We start from the raw sequence: 14,197 nt of genomic DNA, 5'->3' as shown, positions 1-14,197 counted from the left end.
AACTCGAGAAATTTTTAATACATTTTTTTTCTAAGAACAACTTTTGGCAAATTTTCAAAATTTTGATTTTTGTCAAAATTAATACGTTTTGATGATACAATACGAATCTGGAAATTTTTCTGAACGATAATGGTTTTATGAATAAGTCTACTATATGTATTCAAGTCTTTGCTGATATTGCTTTTGCTCTTAACAAACTCGATGGTGACATCAAGTTGCTCAGCAGCTACCTGCATTTTTGGGAGGTATTCCCTATTGCGATCCATGGCCTCGATTAGTCCCAGGCCATCGGTCACCTCACATGTTGCACTGGAGCGGCCAGTGTCTGCCATCGTCACAGTATCTAGGCTTTTGTCCACACTGTTTTCACTGATGTTGGTCGCCTCCTTCCTTGGCGGGAACCTTAGCCGGTTACTGATAGGTCCAGAAGCCTCTCCTTCACGTTCCGCTAGTTGTTTGTTTTGGTTGATCATCTCTTATGGGTCCCCCTAAGAGCCGCTATCCATCTCCGCTGGAATAGTTGCCTTCATGATCCCATGGTTATCTATGCAAGCAGGAAGGCCATGCTAGGGTTGACATAGCCCTTTATGGGGTAATATGTTCAGAGCCTGATCGGCGCAAGTCAGGTAATGGCATCTGAGCCTACTCCTGCCCAGTTAGAACAACTAGGCGACGGATTTAAAAGGTACTCTAAGGCCTGCCACGGTTTTACGGGGCAGCCTGCGCCATTAACCCACTCGCCGTTTCAGGCCAGTGTCATCCGACCCTACTAAGGGAGTGGAATGTCGTCGCTGCTGTCAGCCTCAAAGCATATTATCCAGTACATATACCGTTTACTTGGTCTTAGTCGTGCGCTGCCAGTATACATAATTGGGGCCGTACTGGCGTTGATCCCAATGTGCTCGAAGCGCTCCTACTCGTAGTTCCATGCCTTGTCCGTTTGTATTGCGACCACACGGGTAAAAATGCGGCACCCTAAAACGGGAGAAAGAGTCATGATTTCGGGAGGAAGGTGTGTTTTCATGTTATGAAAATACACCATGACCAAAAGTCATGAAATCATGAAGCATTTTACCGTAATGCCGGCTGTACGTTACGTTTTCAATTTTTAGCGAAGAAAAATGTCAATTTAAATCTTCAAATCATGAAGCATGTATGCTGGAACCATGAATAAAATTCATGGAAACATAAGCACTATTCATGAATTTAGTCATCTGTCATTTATGATTCCTATTTTTGATGCGAAAAGTGGCAATTTCGGTCATGAAACCATGAAGCAGGATCTAATATCATGAACACAGTTCATGAAAACATGGGCACTTTTCATGTATTTAGATGCCTGTCATTTATGATTTCGATTTTGGTGCTGGAAAGTGGCAAATTGAGTCATGAAATCATGACGCAGGATCCCTGAATCATGAACTCATTTCATGAAAACAGGCATTATGCGTCAATTAAGATCCCAGTTTATAGTTGCCATTTGTAAACAAATAAAATGAAGATTAAAATAGTTACGGTTTTGGTGCCGGCAGTTTCGTAATAATCCGTGAAAACATTCCAAAAACGTCAACATAACGAGTGCCACATCTTCAGCAGAAACGCTTACATTCGTTGATTAGGTTTGTACGCAAAATGTTGTTTAGAGCATCAATTCAATTGGCAAATTGTCCCTGGGCTGGTGGATTACATGAGTGATGGAACAGTTTTTAACGACGCGGATGTTGAAAGTGGAACTGGAACATTCGTCCACCGAAGGACTTTTGTGAGCTGCTCTGTTATGAGATGTAAGGAATGCATCACTTCCAAACAGTTAAAATCGCCGACGAGCTTGTCAAGCAAAATCTTTGCTCGAAGTCAAACATTACCCGGTTCTGCATAGTCAGGAAGAAGTAAGTACATTTTAAAACAATGTGGGAACTCACGGAAATTTCATCAAGAATGTCATCGATATGATGACATGGTTCCGAAGAACTTAAACTTTTTTGAACACAACACTTTTTTAATAATTTCACTAGAAAACATCACCTATCGCCACGAGACACGTTGACTAAGGTAAAGAAAATGACAGTTAGATTTTTATAACGCCCTGAGCATACAAATTCTTGCATAATAGTCACTGTTTCATGACTTTAAGTCATGATATCATGAAACAGAAAATTTTATGAATTCATGACTTTTTGTTCATGATTCCGTCAACGGATTTTTTTCCGTGCAGTATGCCATAATCAGGATCTCACTGGCATCAATCCCAATGTGCCGATTGGCACTCCTGTTATTTTGGGCTAGGGTGCTTGGTACTTTGAGCGGCACCGGTCGCTTTGACAGAGTTACATTCGGATTTTTGTGGTTTCTATGAAGGTTCATCAGAGCCCACTGTGAACTCTACCACATCATGGGCAACTCCTCAACTCACAGAGGTCCTGGGGGGGTCCGTTAAGCCCCTGGACTTTCGTCCCTGCTGCCCCGACAGAATACACTGTGTAAAACGCATAATGTGAAACTATAAGGGTGAAAAATTTAAACTAAATTAAAACATCCTTATAATCCCACCCTTATTTAGCCTCAGGTTTGAGACTGAAGAAGGGCAGTCGATTATCTACGAGAAACACAAGGTCACCTGCACCCAGGGCAGGCAATCGTCAGATTCGTCACAATGCGGTGACGAAATAAAAAAAAAAGACACAGTCATGCCGCACGGTAGACACAACAAGGTAGGCTATTCACACGTGTAAACAACGATTTTCCATCAAAACATGTGTCGTCATTCCTATCGTCAAGACTGAGGCCTTGAGGATAGTAAAGGAGAGCAGGCCTTGCTTTCTTTTGCGCTCGTTCGAGTTTGCGATAGGAATGACGTCACTGACAAATGTCATAATAACTATGGCAGGACGTCGTCTCGTCAACGACGAAAGAATGCACGACTAACTTCGTCAGCAAAATCGTCAACGAGCAGTATTTTTCTTCATTCCGCTTACTACCCTTACAATAGAAATATTAGTAGTAGAACACTAGTGACACTGTTGTCACAAAACTGAATAAATTTATAATTACTTTTAACTATATTTTTTCAATGTTTGCCCAAAGCCATGTTGTAGAGGATGATTTGTTATGTTATTTAAAATTCATTTGACACTTTGAGGCCCAGATGTTGGTAACACGAACAGTAGCAACATTAGCATTCTTAGGTAAATGCTTCTACTACCCTTACTCACAAGAAGAAGGCGTTTGCTGTATATTCGCTTGCTTCGCACCAACCAACGAATGCCATCACATAATTGCTTTTTTTTTTTAATTTCTTTATTAGTATCATTCCAAACATTACATTCATTATTTCTTATATCTAGGTGTTCTGTGTTATTAGACAATACTATCATCCTAATTTGGTAACACAAATCTAAGATTTTATTAACATTTTGTTATCAACATATTACATTTCATTTGCCGTAGCTGTTTAGATTTTTACAGGTGAGTTGATTTCACCTGCTTATAAGAGAAAAAAAAAGTTTTTAATATACTTAACCTAACTTAACCTAAACATATAACGCATCAATCGTGGCAATAGAAGATTGCAACGATTTTTGCCTGAAATTATTAATTATTTTATTTGACATTTGATCCAATGTTTCAACATTGGATATTCTATGTAACTCATTGGTACTATACCAGGGAGGGCGCTTCAGAATCATATTCAAAATTTTATTTTGAATTCTCTGTAGAGCTTTCTTCCTGGTATTACAACAGCTAGTCCATATTGGTACAGCATACAACATGGCTGGCCTGAAAATTTGTTTGAATATCAAAAGTTTGTTCTTAAGACAAAGTTTTGATTTTCTATTAATAAGGGGATAGAGACATTGTACATATTTGTTACATTTGACAACATGTCTACTTGAAGGTTTCAAATAAAGAGCTTTTGGTTTATGTGGGAATATTATTAGTTGAGTTTTGGAAGCATTAGAAGAAATCTTCCATTTCTGCAAGTATGAAGAAAAAATATCCAAACTTTTTTGCAATCGACTACAGATGACACGCAGGCTTCGTCCTTTGGCAGAGAGGCCTGTGTCATCCGCAAGCAAGGATTTTTGACATCCCTGAGGTAACTCAGGTAAGTCAGATGTGAAAATATTGTATAATATTGGTCCCAAATTGCTGCCTTGAGGAACACCAGCTCTTACAGGAAGTCTTTCAGATCTGGAGTTCTGATAATTAACCTGAAGTTCACGATTTGACAGATAACTTTGAATTATTCTAACAATGTATGTTGGAAAATTAAAGTTTTTTAATTTTACAATCAAACCTTCATGCCAAACACTGTCGAATGCTTTTTCTATGTCTAGAAGAGCAAGACCAGTAGAATAGCCTTCAGATTTGTTGGAACGGATCAAATTTGTTACACGTAAAAGTTGATGAGTGGTCCAATGTCCATGGCGGAATCCGTTCATTGGTTCATCTGTTCATTGGCAAAAATTGAATTTTCGTTGATGTGGGCCATCATTCTGTTCAAAATAACTTTTTCAAAAAGTTTACTGATGGAGGAAAGCAAACTGATTGGACGATAGCTAGAAGCTTCTGCAGGATTTTTGTCTGGTTTTAAAATTGGAACAACCTTAGCATTTTTCCATTTGTCAGGAAAATATGCTAATCGAAAACATTTATTAAATATATCAACTAAAAATGATAAGCTACTTTCTGGAAGTTTCTTGATGAGGATGAAGAAAATTCCATCATCGCCAGGAGCTTTCATATTTTTGATTGTTTTAATAATAGTTCTCACTTCTCCCAAATCAGTCTCCCAGGCATTTTCGAAAACGTTCTCTTGACTGAGAATATTTTCGAAGTCCTGAGTAACTTGATTTTCAATTGGACTAGTAAGTCCTAAATTAAAATTGTGCGCGCTTTCAAACTGCAAAGCAAGTTTTTGAGCTTTTTCGCAATTAGTTAGTAATAATTTGTTTTCCTCTTGGAATGCCGGTATTGGCTTCAGAGGTTTTTTCAAGATTTTAGATAATTTCCAAAAGGGCTAGAGCCAGGGTTTAATTTTTTTTAAATTTTTGTTTCCTAATTGAGCAAAATGTTTCTTGATTTCTTTCTGCAAATCCTGTCATATAATTTTCATAGCTGGATCGCAAGTGCGTTAAAATTGCCTTCTCCTCACGTTTTTAAGACGGATCAAGAGTTTAAGATCATCGTCTATAATCACGGAATCAAATTTTACTTCACATTTTGGAATTGCAATGCTCGTGGCTTCAACAATGGAATTTGTTAAAGTTTTTAGAGCATTGTCAATATCAAGTTTAGTTTCTAAAGAAATGTTAACGTCAAGATTAGAGTCAAAATACGTTTCATATATATTCCAGTCGGCTCGTAAATAATTGAAAGTGGAGCTGATAGGATTGAGAATCGCTTCATGCGATATTTGAAATGTAACAGGGACATGATCAGAATCAAAATCAGCATGAGTAACTAATTGGCTACAAAGATGACTAGAGTCGGTTAAGACCAAGTCAATCGTAGATGGATTTCTAGAATAGGAAAAACATGTAGGGCTATCAGGGTATTGAATTGAGGAATATCCTGAAGAGCAATCATCAAATAAAATTCTGCCGTTGGAATTACTTTGAGAATTATTCCATGACCGATGTTTGGCATTAAAGTCACCAATGACAAATTTTTTTGACTTATTGCGAGTCAATTTTCGCAAGTCAGTTTGGAGCAAATTAACTTGCTGTCCAGAGCATTGAAAAGGCAAATAGGCAGCTATGAAAGCATATTTACCAGACTGTGTTTCAACAGAAACACCTAAAGTTTCAAAAACTTTAGTTTCAAAAGACGAAAACAGTTGATGTTTTATACGCCTATGAATGATGATTGCAACTCCCCCACATGCCCCATCAAGTCGATCATTACGATAAACAAAAAAATTAGGATCTCTTTTGAGTTTAGATCCAGGTTTTAAATACGTTTCGGTAATAACTGCTATATGCACGTTATTAATTGTAAGAAAATTAAACAGCTCGTCTTCTTTACCATTCAGAGAACGAGCATTCCAATTTTTAATATTTATATTATTATTTGGATCCATTAGAAAACCGTAAACCAATAACAATTTGATTTGTAAATTTTACACCAACTTAGACTGCTTCAGTCATAGCGGTGGCTTTGAACATTGCATCAATCATTAGATTCAATTGTTCAGTTATAAAATTGAAATCTGAGGCAGACATATCACTTGAAGTGGGTACATTTGATGATTACCCATTAGAATTTTCGGTAGACGAAGAAGCTGAGTTTTTTTTTTTTTTTTTTTATTTCGTCTCCGAATGGATCGTACAGACTACCAAAAAGTACTTATAATCTAGAATACTACAAAATTTCACACACACAGCAAAAAGGGAACTTATCATAAAACGATCAATTTATAGGTAACATAGATAACAATTACAAATCAAACTGAATTGTTCGTTGTCCGATACGAAGGTCTCCACACGGGACTGGAGTAGTCTCGAAACTCGCGGCATTTTACACCAATCGGCCAATTACATGTTGTTAAGACGGAATTTCGATATTTTGCATCAAGGACGACTTTGAACGACACATAATCGTACGTTGAAAGGTCTTTCCACGATGAAACCAAGCATTTCACGTTCAAAACTTGATCGGCTCCAATCGTTTCGCAAACCATTTGCTCGACTTCATCTACCGTGACGTCATTCGCTATATTGGAGATAAACAGTTGTAGATTCGAATTGATCGTTGTACCAGGAGTGTGGTCGATGATTTTTGTTGAAGTAAGCAGAGATCTCGATGTAGGCGAAGAACTAGAAGCTTGGTCAAACTTGAAATCGTTCGGTGCTGTGGTATGTGTAGAAATCGACGGCAGATCAGAGATCACCTTGCTGATACGTTCTACCTCCAATTTCAAACACTGGACGTCTTCCTTCGTTGCATAGTTGCTTTCTTCATTCCTAGTTGTCGAACTTCTGTACCGACCGTTCTCTATCGAATGCTTACAGGAATCACACATCCAAAAAATGTTGCTATGTAGACATGCACAACCTTCGTCATACGTTAATCCTACACATTTTGCGTGGAAAGAGAGCCGATTTTCGCAAAATGCTTCACAAGAAACGACAATATCTTCGACACGGAATTCCATTTTGCAAGAGTAGCAGTGATCCATTCTTGCGGTATTGTAAATCCTATCCTGTTGTCGACTGTTGTTGCTTCTCAAAAACAGATGGCACGGTAGGTCCGATTACGATTGATGTCACACCAAACAAATGAAGACGGTTAAGCTGGATCGATTGTTGTTTTCGGTCGCGAAAAACAGTTATCGGAAATACTTTGGGCTTCGGTTTTCTATTGCATTAAAATCAACAACACAGTGTGCATCAGAAATCTACCGGAATGGCGCCGTATAAGTAGAAAAACAACGTAAATTATCGATTAAGAGACTGCACAAATCTTCAACGAAACGCACGGTAGGAGCACAACAACAACAAGAGTTGGAGTTTCCTGTGGCGGTAGGGTTTTTTCCATTTGATTTGAAACAAGTAGAATGGGTACTCATGGAACGAATAAGGGAGCAGTTCAAATTACCTGCTACGATATCGGCAAAGGATTTACCGTGGGTAGATACATTCGAAATTGATAGATTCGAACGGCTACCCGACGTATTCAATTTAGTTTGTGAATGAGCATGATTATGATCTTCCTGATGGGTATGATTCCTAATCAAGCGATCGTTAACTGAAAAATGAGCATTGTTCGATACTCTACCAGGCAAATTCCGGAAACGACCGTTATCGTAACGGATATTATCTTTCATCTGCCTGGCGCGAGCCTCCATGACTCTTTTGCGTGAAGGGCAATTCAAAAAATTTGACTTATGATTAGCCCCGCAATTAGAGCATATGAACTTGGTGGTATCTTCCTTCACTGGACAGACGTCCTTGGCGTGAGAAGAACCTCCACAAATCATGCATTTAGCATCCATGCGACAATTTTTTGTACCATGACCCCACTTTTGGCACCGACGGCACTGAGTGGAGCTCTGGTAATTTTCTCCAGGTTTCTGGAAATGTTCCCAACAAAGTTTTGCTTTTTCTAATGCTTTAATATTATTTAGTTCTTTTTTGTTAAAGTGAACTAAATAAAATTCTTGAGAAAGCCCTTTTCGAACAATGCCAGATTGGGTTCTCTTTTTCATAATGATTACTTGGACTGGGGAAAATCCAAGTAAATCATTTATTCCATTCTTGATCTCTTCAGGTGGCTTATAGTCACTTGAGAGACCTTTCAAGACAACTTTGAACAAACGTTCAGTTTTGTCGTCATAAGTAAAAAAATTGTGCTTCTTCTCTTCAAGATATCTGAGAAGAAGTTCGCGATCTTTAAGAGTTTCCGGCATAACGCGACAGTCTCCTTTCTTTGCGATTTGGAAGGAAACCTTGATTCCCCTAATGGAGTTCAAGATCTACTGCCTAAATCCCCCAAATTCGGAACAACTGACCACGATAGGCGGCACTCTTTGCTTCCTCACTTGAATCAAAGAGCCTGGGCAAGAGGCTGCTTCGATTTGGTTTTCGGAAAATTTGTCTAGAGCATCGAACTGATTGCTCATTTCGATACAATTATTCATTTCACCCTTGGAAGAAAGTTCGCATTCCGGGAAAGCGTCCTTTCTTCCATTCTTGCCATGTTTAGTGACAGTTTTAAATCCCACTTTTTTGGAAGGAAGTTGTGAATTCAGAGATTCACCCTTCCTTTTGTTAGTTGTTGATACCATGTTTAGTTAATAAACGAAAGAAGACATGACCTTCAAAAGGTTTTTTTTCCCAAGACGGTGTCCAAGAAGGATTACCACCGCTAGCTTTCGCCAACGGGTCCAACGAAAAATCGGAGGCACGGGTCCAAACAAGGATCGTAAAGGGATCAATAGTAGAAAAAATAGTACTGAAAAGTACTGTTTTAGTAGCACGAAAAGTACCGTTTTTAATTTTAGCACTAAAAAGTACTTTTTTCTTGCTGTAGGTAGTTTTTAAGAAGACTTCCAAGAGCAGAGAGAATTCGTGTACGCACAGCACGAAGGTACGATGCGCACTGATCACATAATTTTTTCTATTGGCAAGTGAACCGGCTCTTCTCATGATTCTACAATAGTTCCGTTGGTAACTATTGAACTTATGATACTAAGGTGCTGATTTTTTACCGTATCTCGTAAGTACGATGTGAGGAAAACCATAGTGCTTCCAGTATCGCATCAGATTTTTAAATTGCCACGGTAAGCAGAAGTCCCATTTTCAGAACCGGCACCAAAAAGCCAACAAACAAAAAAAAAACGGTGCGTGACGAAGAAGTAATTCGGTAGTGAGAGTTGTTTTTGCGTACAAATCACAACCTTAACCACGTTTTTGAATTCAAAAATGTATTGTGAAAAACACATTATGCAATGCTTTCAGTCAAAACAGCATCTTTCTTCGATAGGGTTAGTTCCATAAATTAATCATGCTTTGTGATTGCTTTCAAACACACTTTGAGAAACGATAGAGAGGTAAAGGGGTGCAAGGTGTCATATTAGAAGCCATTTTGGCATCTGGAAAATTTCACCTTAAGAAGATATTATTCATCATAGAAACTTAACTCCTCATTTAAACAATGCATGCAATTAAACTATCATTCCTGGTAAAATTCCACATCACATATTTCAAACTCTTTGTACAAATGTTGCCTGGAATTTCAAGCCAAAAATATCTACTGTTGGCTTGTATTATCATAGCATCTTTTTTATGGAAAGTGTCGGTCCTCCGAAGAATATTCAATAAGTATTTGGAAACCAGATGACCAATGGTCAATATCGGCACAGATTTTAAAAATAGAATAGTTTTGTGAGAACTTGTGAAAAAATGGTGCAATAGTATCGACAAACAAAATAATAATCGTTGTTTGAATATATTTTTATGATGAATAAACGAAGTTGCCGGTAGAGGGGTTAATCTCAAAGCTTATCACAATATATCTGTAGATATGTGTACAAGACAAATTTTGGAACTATTAAAAGTTGTATTGTATTATTCGAGCAAGCACTGTAACCCTATCTAAATTAATTGCAGTTAGAGAGGGGAAACGCACTTTTCAACCGATTTGATGTCATCAAAACCCACGCAACGCTTAACCCACATCCACGAGAACAAGAAAAGTCAATTGGGGGATTCAATTAAAACTTTTCCAATGTGTACTGTGACATTACGTCCCTTTGCCCGCTGGCTAGTTGGCTTGTCTGTGGGTGAATTCACTTCATTATTTGATGCACCTACTACAGCACCTTTTGCACGCATTGCCTCGGGGGTTGAAACAATTTAACCTTCGACTGATCAGCGAATCCAATTAAAAATAATTAACTCCGACTTTTCATTTCCCTTCACTTACAGGTCTCCTACCGCCGCTCAGACTTCCCAAGCTGAAGAAGCTCAAGCAATGGAACGGTTCGTCGATTCTGAACCTGAGCCAGCTGACGCGACTTCCGTCCCGGACGCGTAACGTCGGAACCGTACCTTCGGTGGCCACTCCATCGACGTCATCTTCACGATCTAATTCGGCCGTGGCGTCGATTTCCAACGGCACCAAAGGACACGCCAGGAAACGTTCGGACATCTCGATCATTTCGGCGTCGGTTCCGAGTGCCGTTGGGAATGGGAGCCTTGGGCTTTATGCTTTGAAGTGCGACCGAAATGCTGCCAAACGGGGGATATTGCTGAACTTACCGCGGAAGATGGTGGCGGTGGTAGGTGGAGAAACTGTCAGTGGCAGTTGCTACCAGTCGGAGGAGATGGTCCACGAGAAGTTCTCGCCATGTAAGAAAGTGGTGGAGCCACCACCGAGGAGGAAGAGAATGCGGAAGAAGTTGGAACAGCAACGACAGGAGACACAAGGGCAGTTGAATGCACTACAGGCGAGGGGTGGAGAGGTTTATTTAGGAGATCAGTTGCTGCAGAGGAACCGCAGTGAGCTGTTCAGGATTGTCGAACGAGGATCGAACGAGAATGTGAATCAAGGAGTTGGGGAGAAGTTGGCACCGCCGACCGGGAGCTTGCAGAGGGGATGGAAGACTCGATCGGCGGACAACATACTGACGTTGAAGAAACGGTATCAGGAGGAAGTGGTGGAAAGTGACAGCGATGTGGAACAGGTCCGTTCGTTGAAGGTGGTGCGAAATCGGGTGTGGAAGGAGTCCAAAGGGTTGAAGTACAGTGAGAGTATGGAGAGTGATTCGGAGGAGACTGTGAAGCTGAAGAAGAACGTTCGAAGTCAATTCAAGAAAGCCAGTGAGTTTTCGATTGACAACAATTCCGATGAGATCCAGGTCAGGTTTAAAAGGAATGAGAGTACAGAAAGTGAGGGGGTACCGAAACCGGTGCCACTTCCGTTGCCGAACAGAGTGGTTGCTTTGCGACAAGAAGGAGCTAAGTCAGAGGTTAAGATAATACCCAAACTACCGGAAACTCCACCTCCAAAACCAGTTGAAAAATTCGCGACTTCTCTGGACTTCGCCGACAATTTCAAACCTCTGGCCTCAGTGCTTCAGGAATCCATCAAGAGTACCGATTTGAAACGCAAGTGGATTAATGATTTTCTCACGGAAAGTGACGAAGAACCTGCGAATCCGAAACAATCCGTAGTGAGCTTGAAGAATCAGCAGTCAAACGAATTCCTTTCGAAGAAGTTTGCAATGATCAACAAGTTTGATAAGCAGCTAGAGGCACTGGAAACAGGAAAGAAGCTTATGTCCAATGAATCCAACGACAGTGTTAATCTTTTCCAAAAGACTAATGCAGACTTCGAAGAATTTGACAAACTGTTCAACGACGGTGAATCCGAAGCACAGCTGCGGTCGTTCGACAGCATCAAGAAGAACGTCGACAACGAGCAGATAACCTACATCAACCAATTCAAGGCCGATCAACTGCGCTTCTCCTCGTCTTCAATGGACTCGGACGCCGCCAGAGTAGTACCGATTCCACCACCTCTTCCACCACCAGTGGTTCCCAAACCAACGAACGGGGCCCTGCCGAAGAGTACGGTCATGATTCAGGATTACTACGACAAGAAGTTGCAGCGCGTCCGGTACGTCTCGTCGCCATCGCCGTCGCGATGCTTCGACGATGATTCGTCCACCGAGGAGCAGACCGAAGCGGTCAACAATAATATAGTGCTTCCTTTAAGTATAATCAATCGTACTATTGTAGATAACCGTTTTACTACTGAGCAAGTGCCAACGAGTGCGACAGCAGTAACCGAAGGAACTCATAGTGTTAACGAACCGAATCAAAACATCTACCCAGCTACCTATAACCAACCAGCTAGTAACGACCATATCTCGTGTAATCTCCACAATATCGACGACCCCAGTTATGTCGGTCATAATCAAGCAGATACTAGTGATTCTACCAACAACCATAGTCATAATGTTTTTATCGTGGGTGAAACCTTTAAGCGAAGTCAGGAACCGACCGCGGTCAAGCGATACGTCAACTACAAGTTCGATGATTATTGTAAAATCGAGCGGGAGAAGAAACTTGGAGATCCACCAGCGGTCGCTAGGGTTCCAGCAAGGGTCTTCAATCTCAGCAGCTTCCAAGACAGTTGCTACATTGAGGAAGATGTTGTCATCATATGAATGCGACCGCTTGGGAACCTGAGAAGTGCAGATGTTATATGTAAGTGGCAGCAACTCTTATAAGGCCAAGTATAGTTGTTCACAGGTTGCTGCTACCGAATGGCCATGGAATTCGATGAAGGGTTGGAAACGAATTGTTTGTATAGCTAACACTGGTGTAACATATAGACGAGCTATCAAGTTTTAATAATTATATAACTTATTGAAGCAAAAGCAGCAGTATCATCAAGCGAAAGAAACACCCTAAATGTAGACTATTTGCCTTATGTTGTGCAATCTCCCCATCAAGGAGTTTGTTTTGCCATTAATCTACTTGCAAGTTAACTCCAACTGAGGTGAGTACGAAACAACGAAAGTTTTCGGACTGTTAAAGTTAGCTCCAGCTTCAGCCACCGACCGGTCGGTGTTTGGGGTGCTGATGAGATTTGCTTTTAGTTCTTACGTTTTTTTCAAGAGAATGGCTGCTGGCAGCTAACAAGAAAGGCATGGGATATGGGTTAAGAGAGAAGTTTTGTTGAAATATGTCAGTCTTTTACCGGTGCGATGGCGACGAAGTTCTTCTGGAGGTGTGCTCGCTTGTTCAGTAGATATTCTTTAGGTTAGGGCATAAGTTTTCTGCTAAGTGTGCGAAAACTAATTATACTTGGCTGGATATGGAGAAATGTTGACTCGTGTTGTTAAGAGAAATTCGCTTCCTTATTTCGAGAAGTTTCCTACAGCTTTTGTGAAACTGAGAGTAATTTATTTACTTCTAATTATAAAGAATTAATTTCACTTTGCAGCACTGTGGTCCTCATCGTAAATTTCTCCTTGTTAAATCCTAGCTGCAAATCATAAAAATGCATTCACGCTTGAAGAACTGCAAATCATGTCTTTACAATCCTCGGTTCCAATTGGTAATCGATTTATTGATCAATAGGTGTATGTGTATTAAATCCTCGCTTTATTAATTGTTTTCGTTAAACTTAATTTGCGGATCTTTATACAGCCATTCTATGAAAAACCGATCTAGTGGGTCTTCAAATTCCGTGAAAGTTTGGCATTTTGTTCCTTATCCGAATAGGGATATACGAGTTTTTGGATTTTTTATTAGGGTGACCATTTCCGAAATAGGTTGACCAGAAAAAATGTGACTTCGCAAATTTTTTATTTATAAAAAAATCATCAACTTTTAATTCGCTTGACCGATTTTCAATTTCCTTGAACCACATGAAAGCTAAAAATTTTGACTTTTCAAGAAAAATATAAAATTTCAGAAAAACTGTTTTTTTTACATGAAAAAATAAATCCGTTTTTTCGTGTTTTGAAGGCCTCGGGACAAAATTATAGCCCCTTTTATCCCGAGACCTGTTCTTTTTTTCATGAAAGTTCAGAAAATTTTACGTTTACTGTCAAATTTTCAGCGATAAGTTTTTGAGAGATATTATTTTGATAATAAAAAATCAGTCATTTTTAGGTCTGAGCGCAATATATATTTTTATTTAAAAAAACATAACTTATGAATAGCTTATCCGATTTTCA

General features: G+C 39.6%; 1 protein-coding gene across 1 annotated transcript in view; it reads left to right on the top strand.

Moving 5' to 3' along the window:
• LOC5574726 overlaps positions 1 to 12,889 on the top strand; it is a 32,908-nt gene extending 20,019 nt beyond the window's left edge. The window contains exon 3 of the mRNA XM_021842947.1: positions 10,431 to 12,889. Coding sequence (XP_021698639.1) covers positions 10,431 to 12,676 — 2,246 coding nt within the window. The 3' untranslated portion in view covers positions 12,677 to 12,889. The remainder of the gene's footprint in view (positions 1 to 10,430) is intronic.
• Positions 12,890 to 14,197: the final 1,308 nt, after the last annotated feature.

The sequence above is a fragment of the Aedes aegypti genome, chromosome 1, assembly GCF_002204515.2.
Source record: "Aedes aegypti strain LVP_AGWG chromosome 1, AaegL5.0 Primary Assembly, whole genome shotgun sequence".
NCBI lineage: Eukaryota > Metazoa > Arthropoda > Insecta > Diptera > Culicidae > Aedes > Aedes aegypti.
This window is presented reverse-complemented; position numbering and strand designations above follow the sequence as displayed.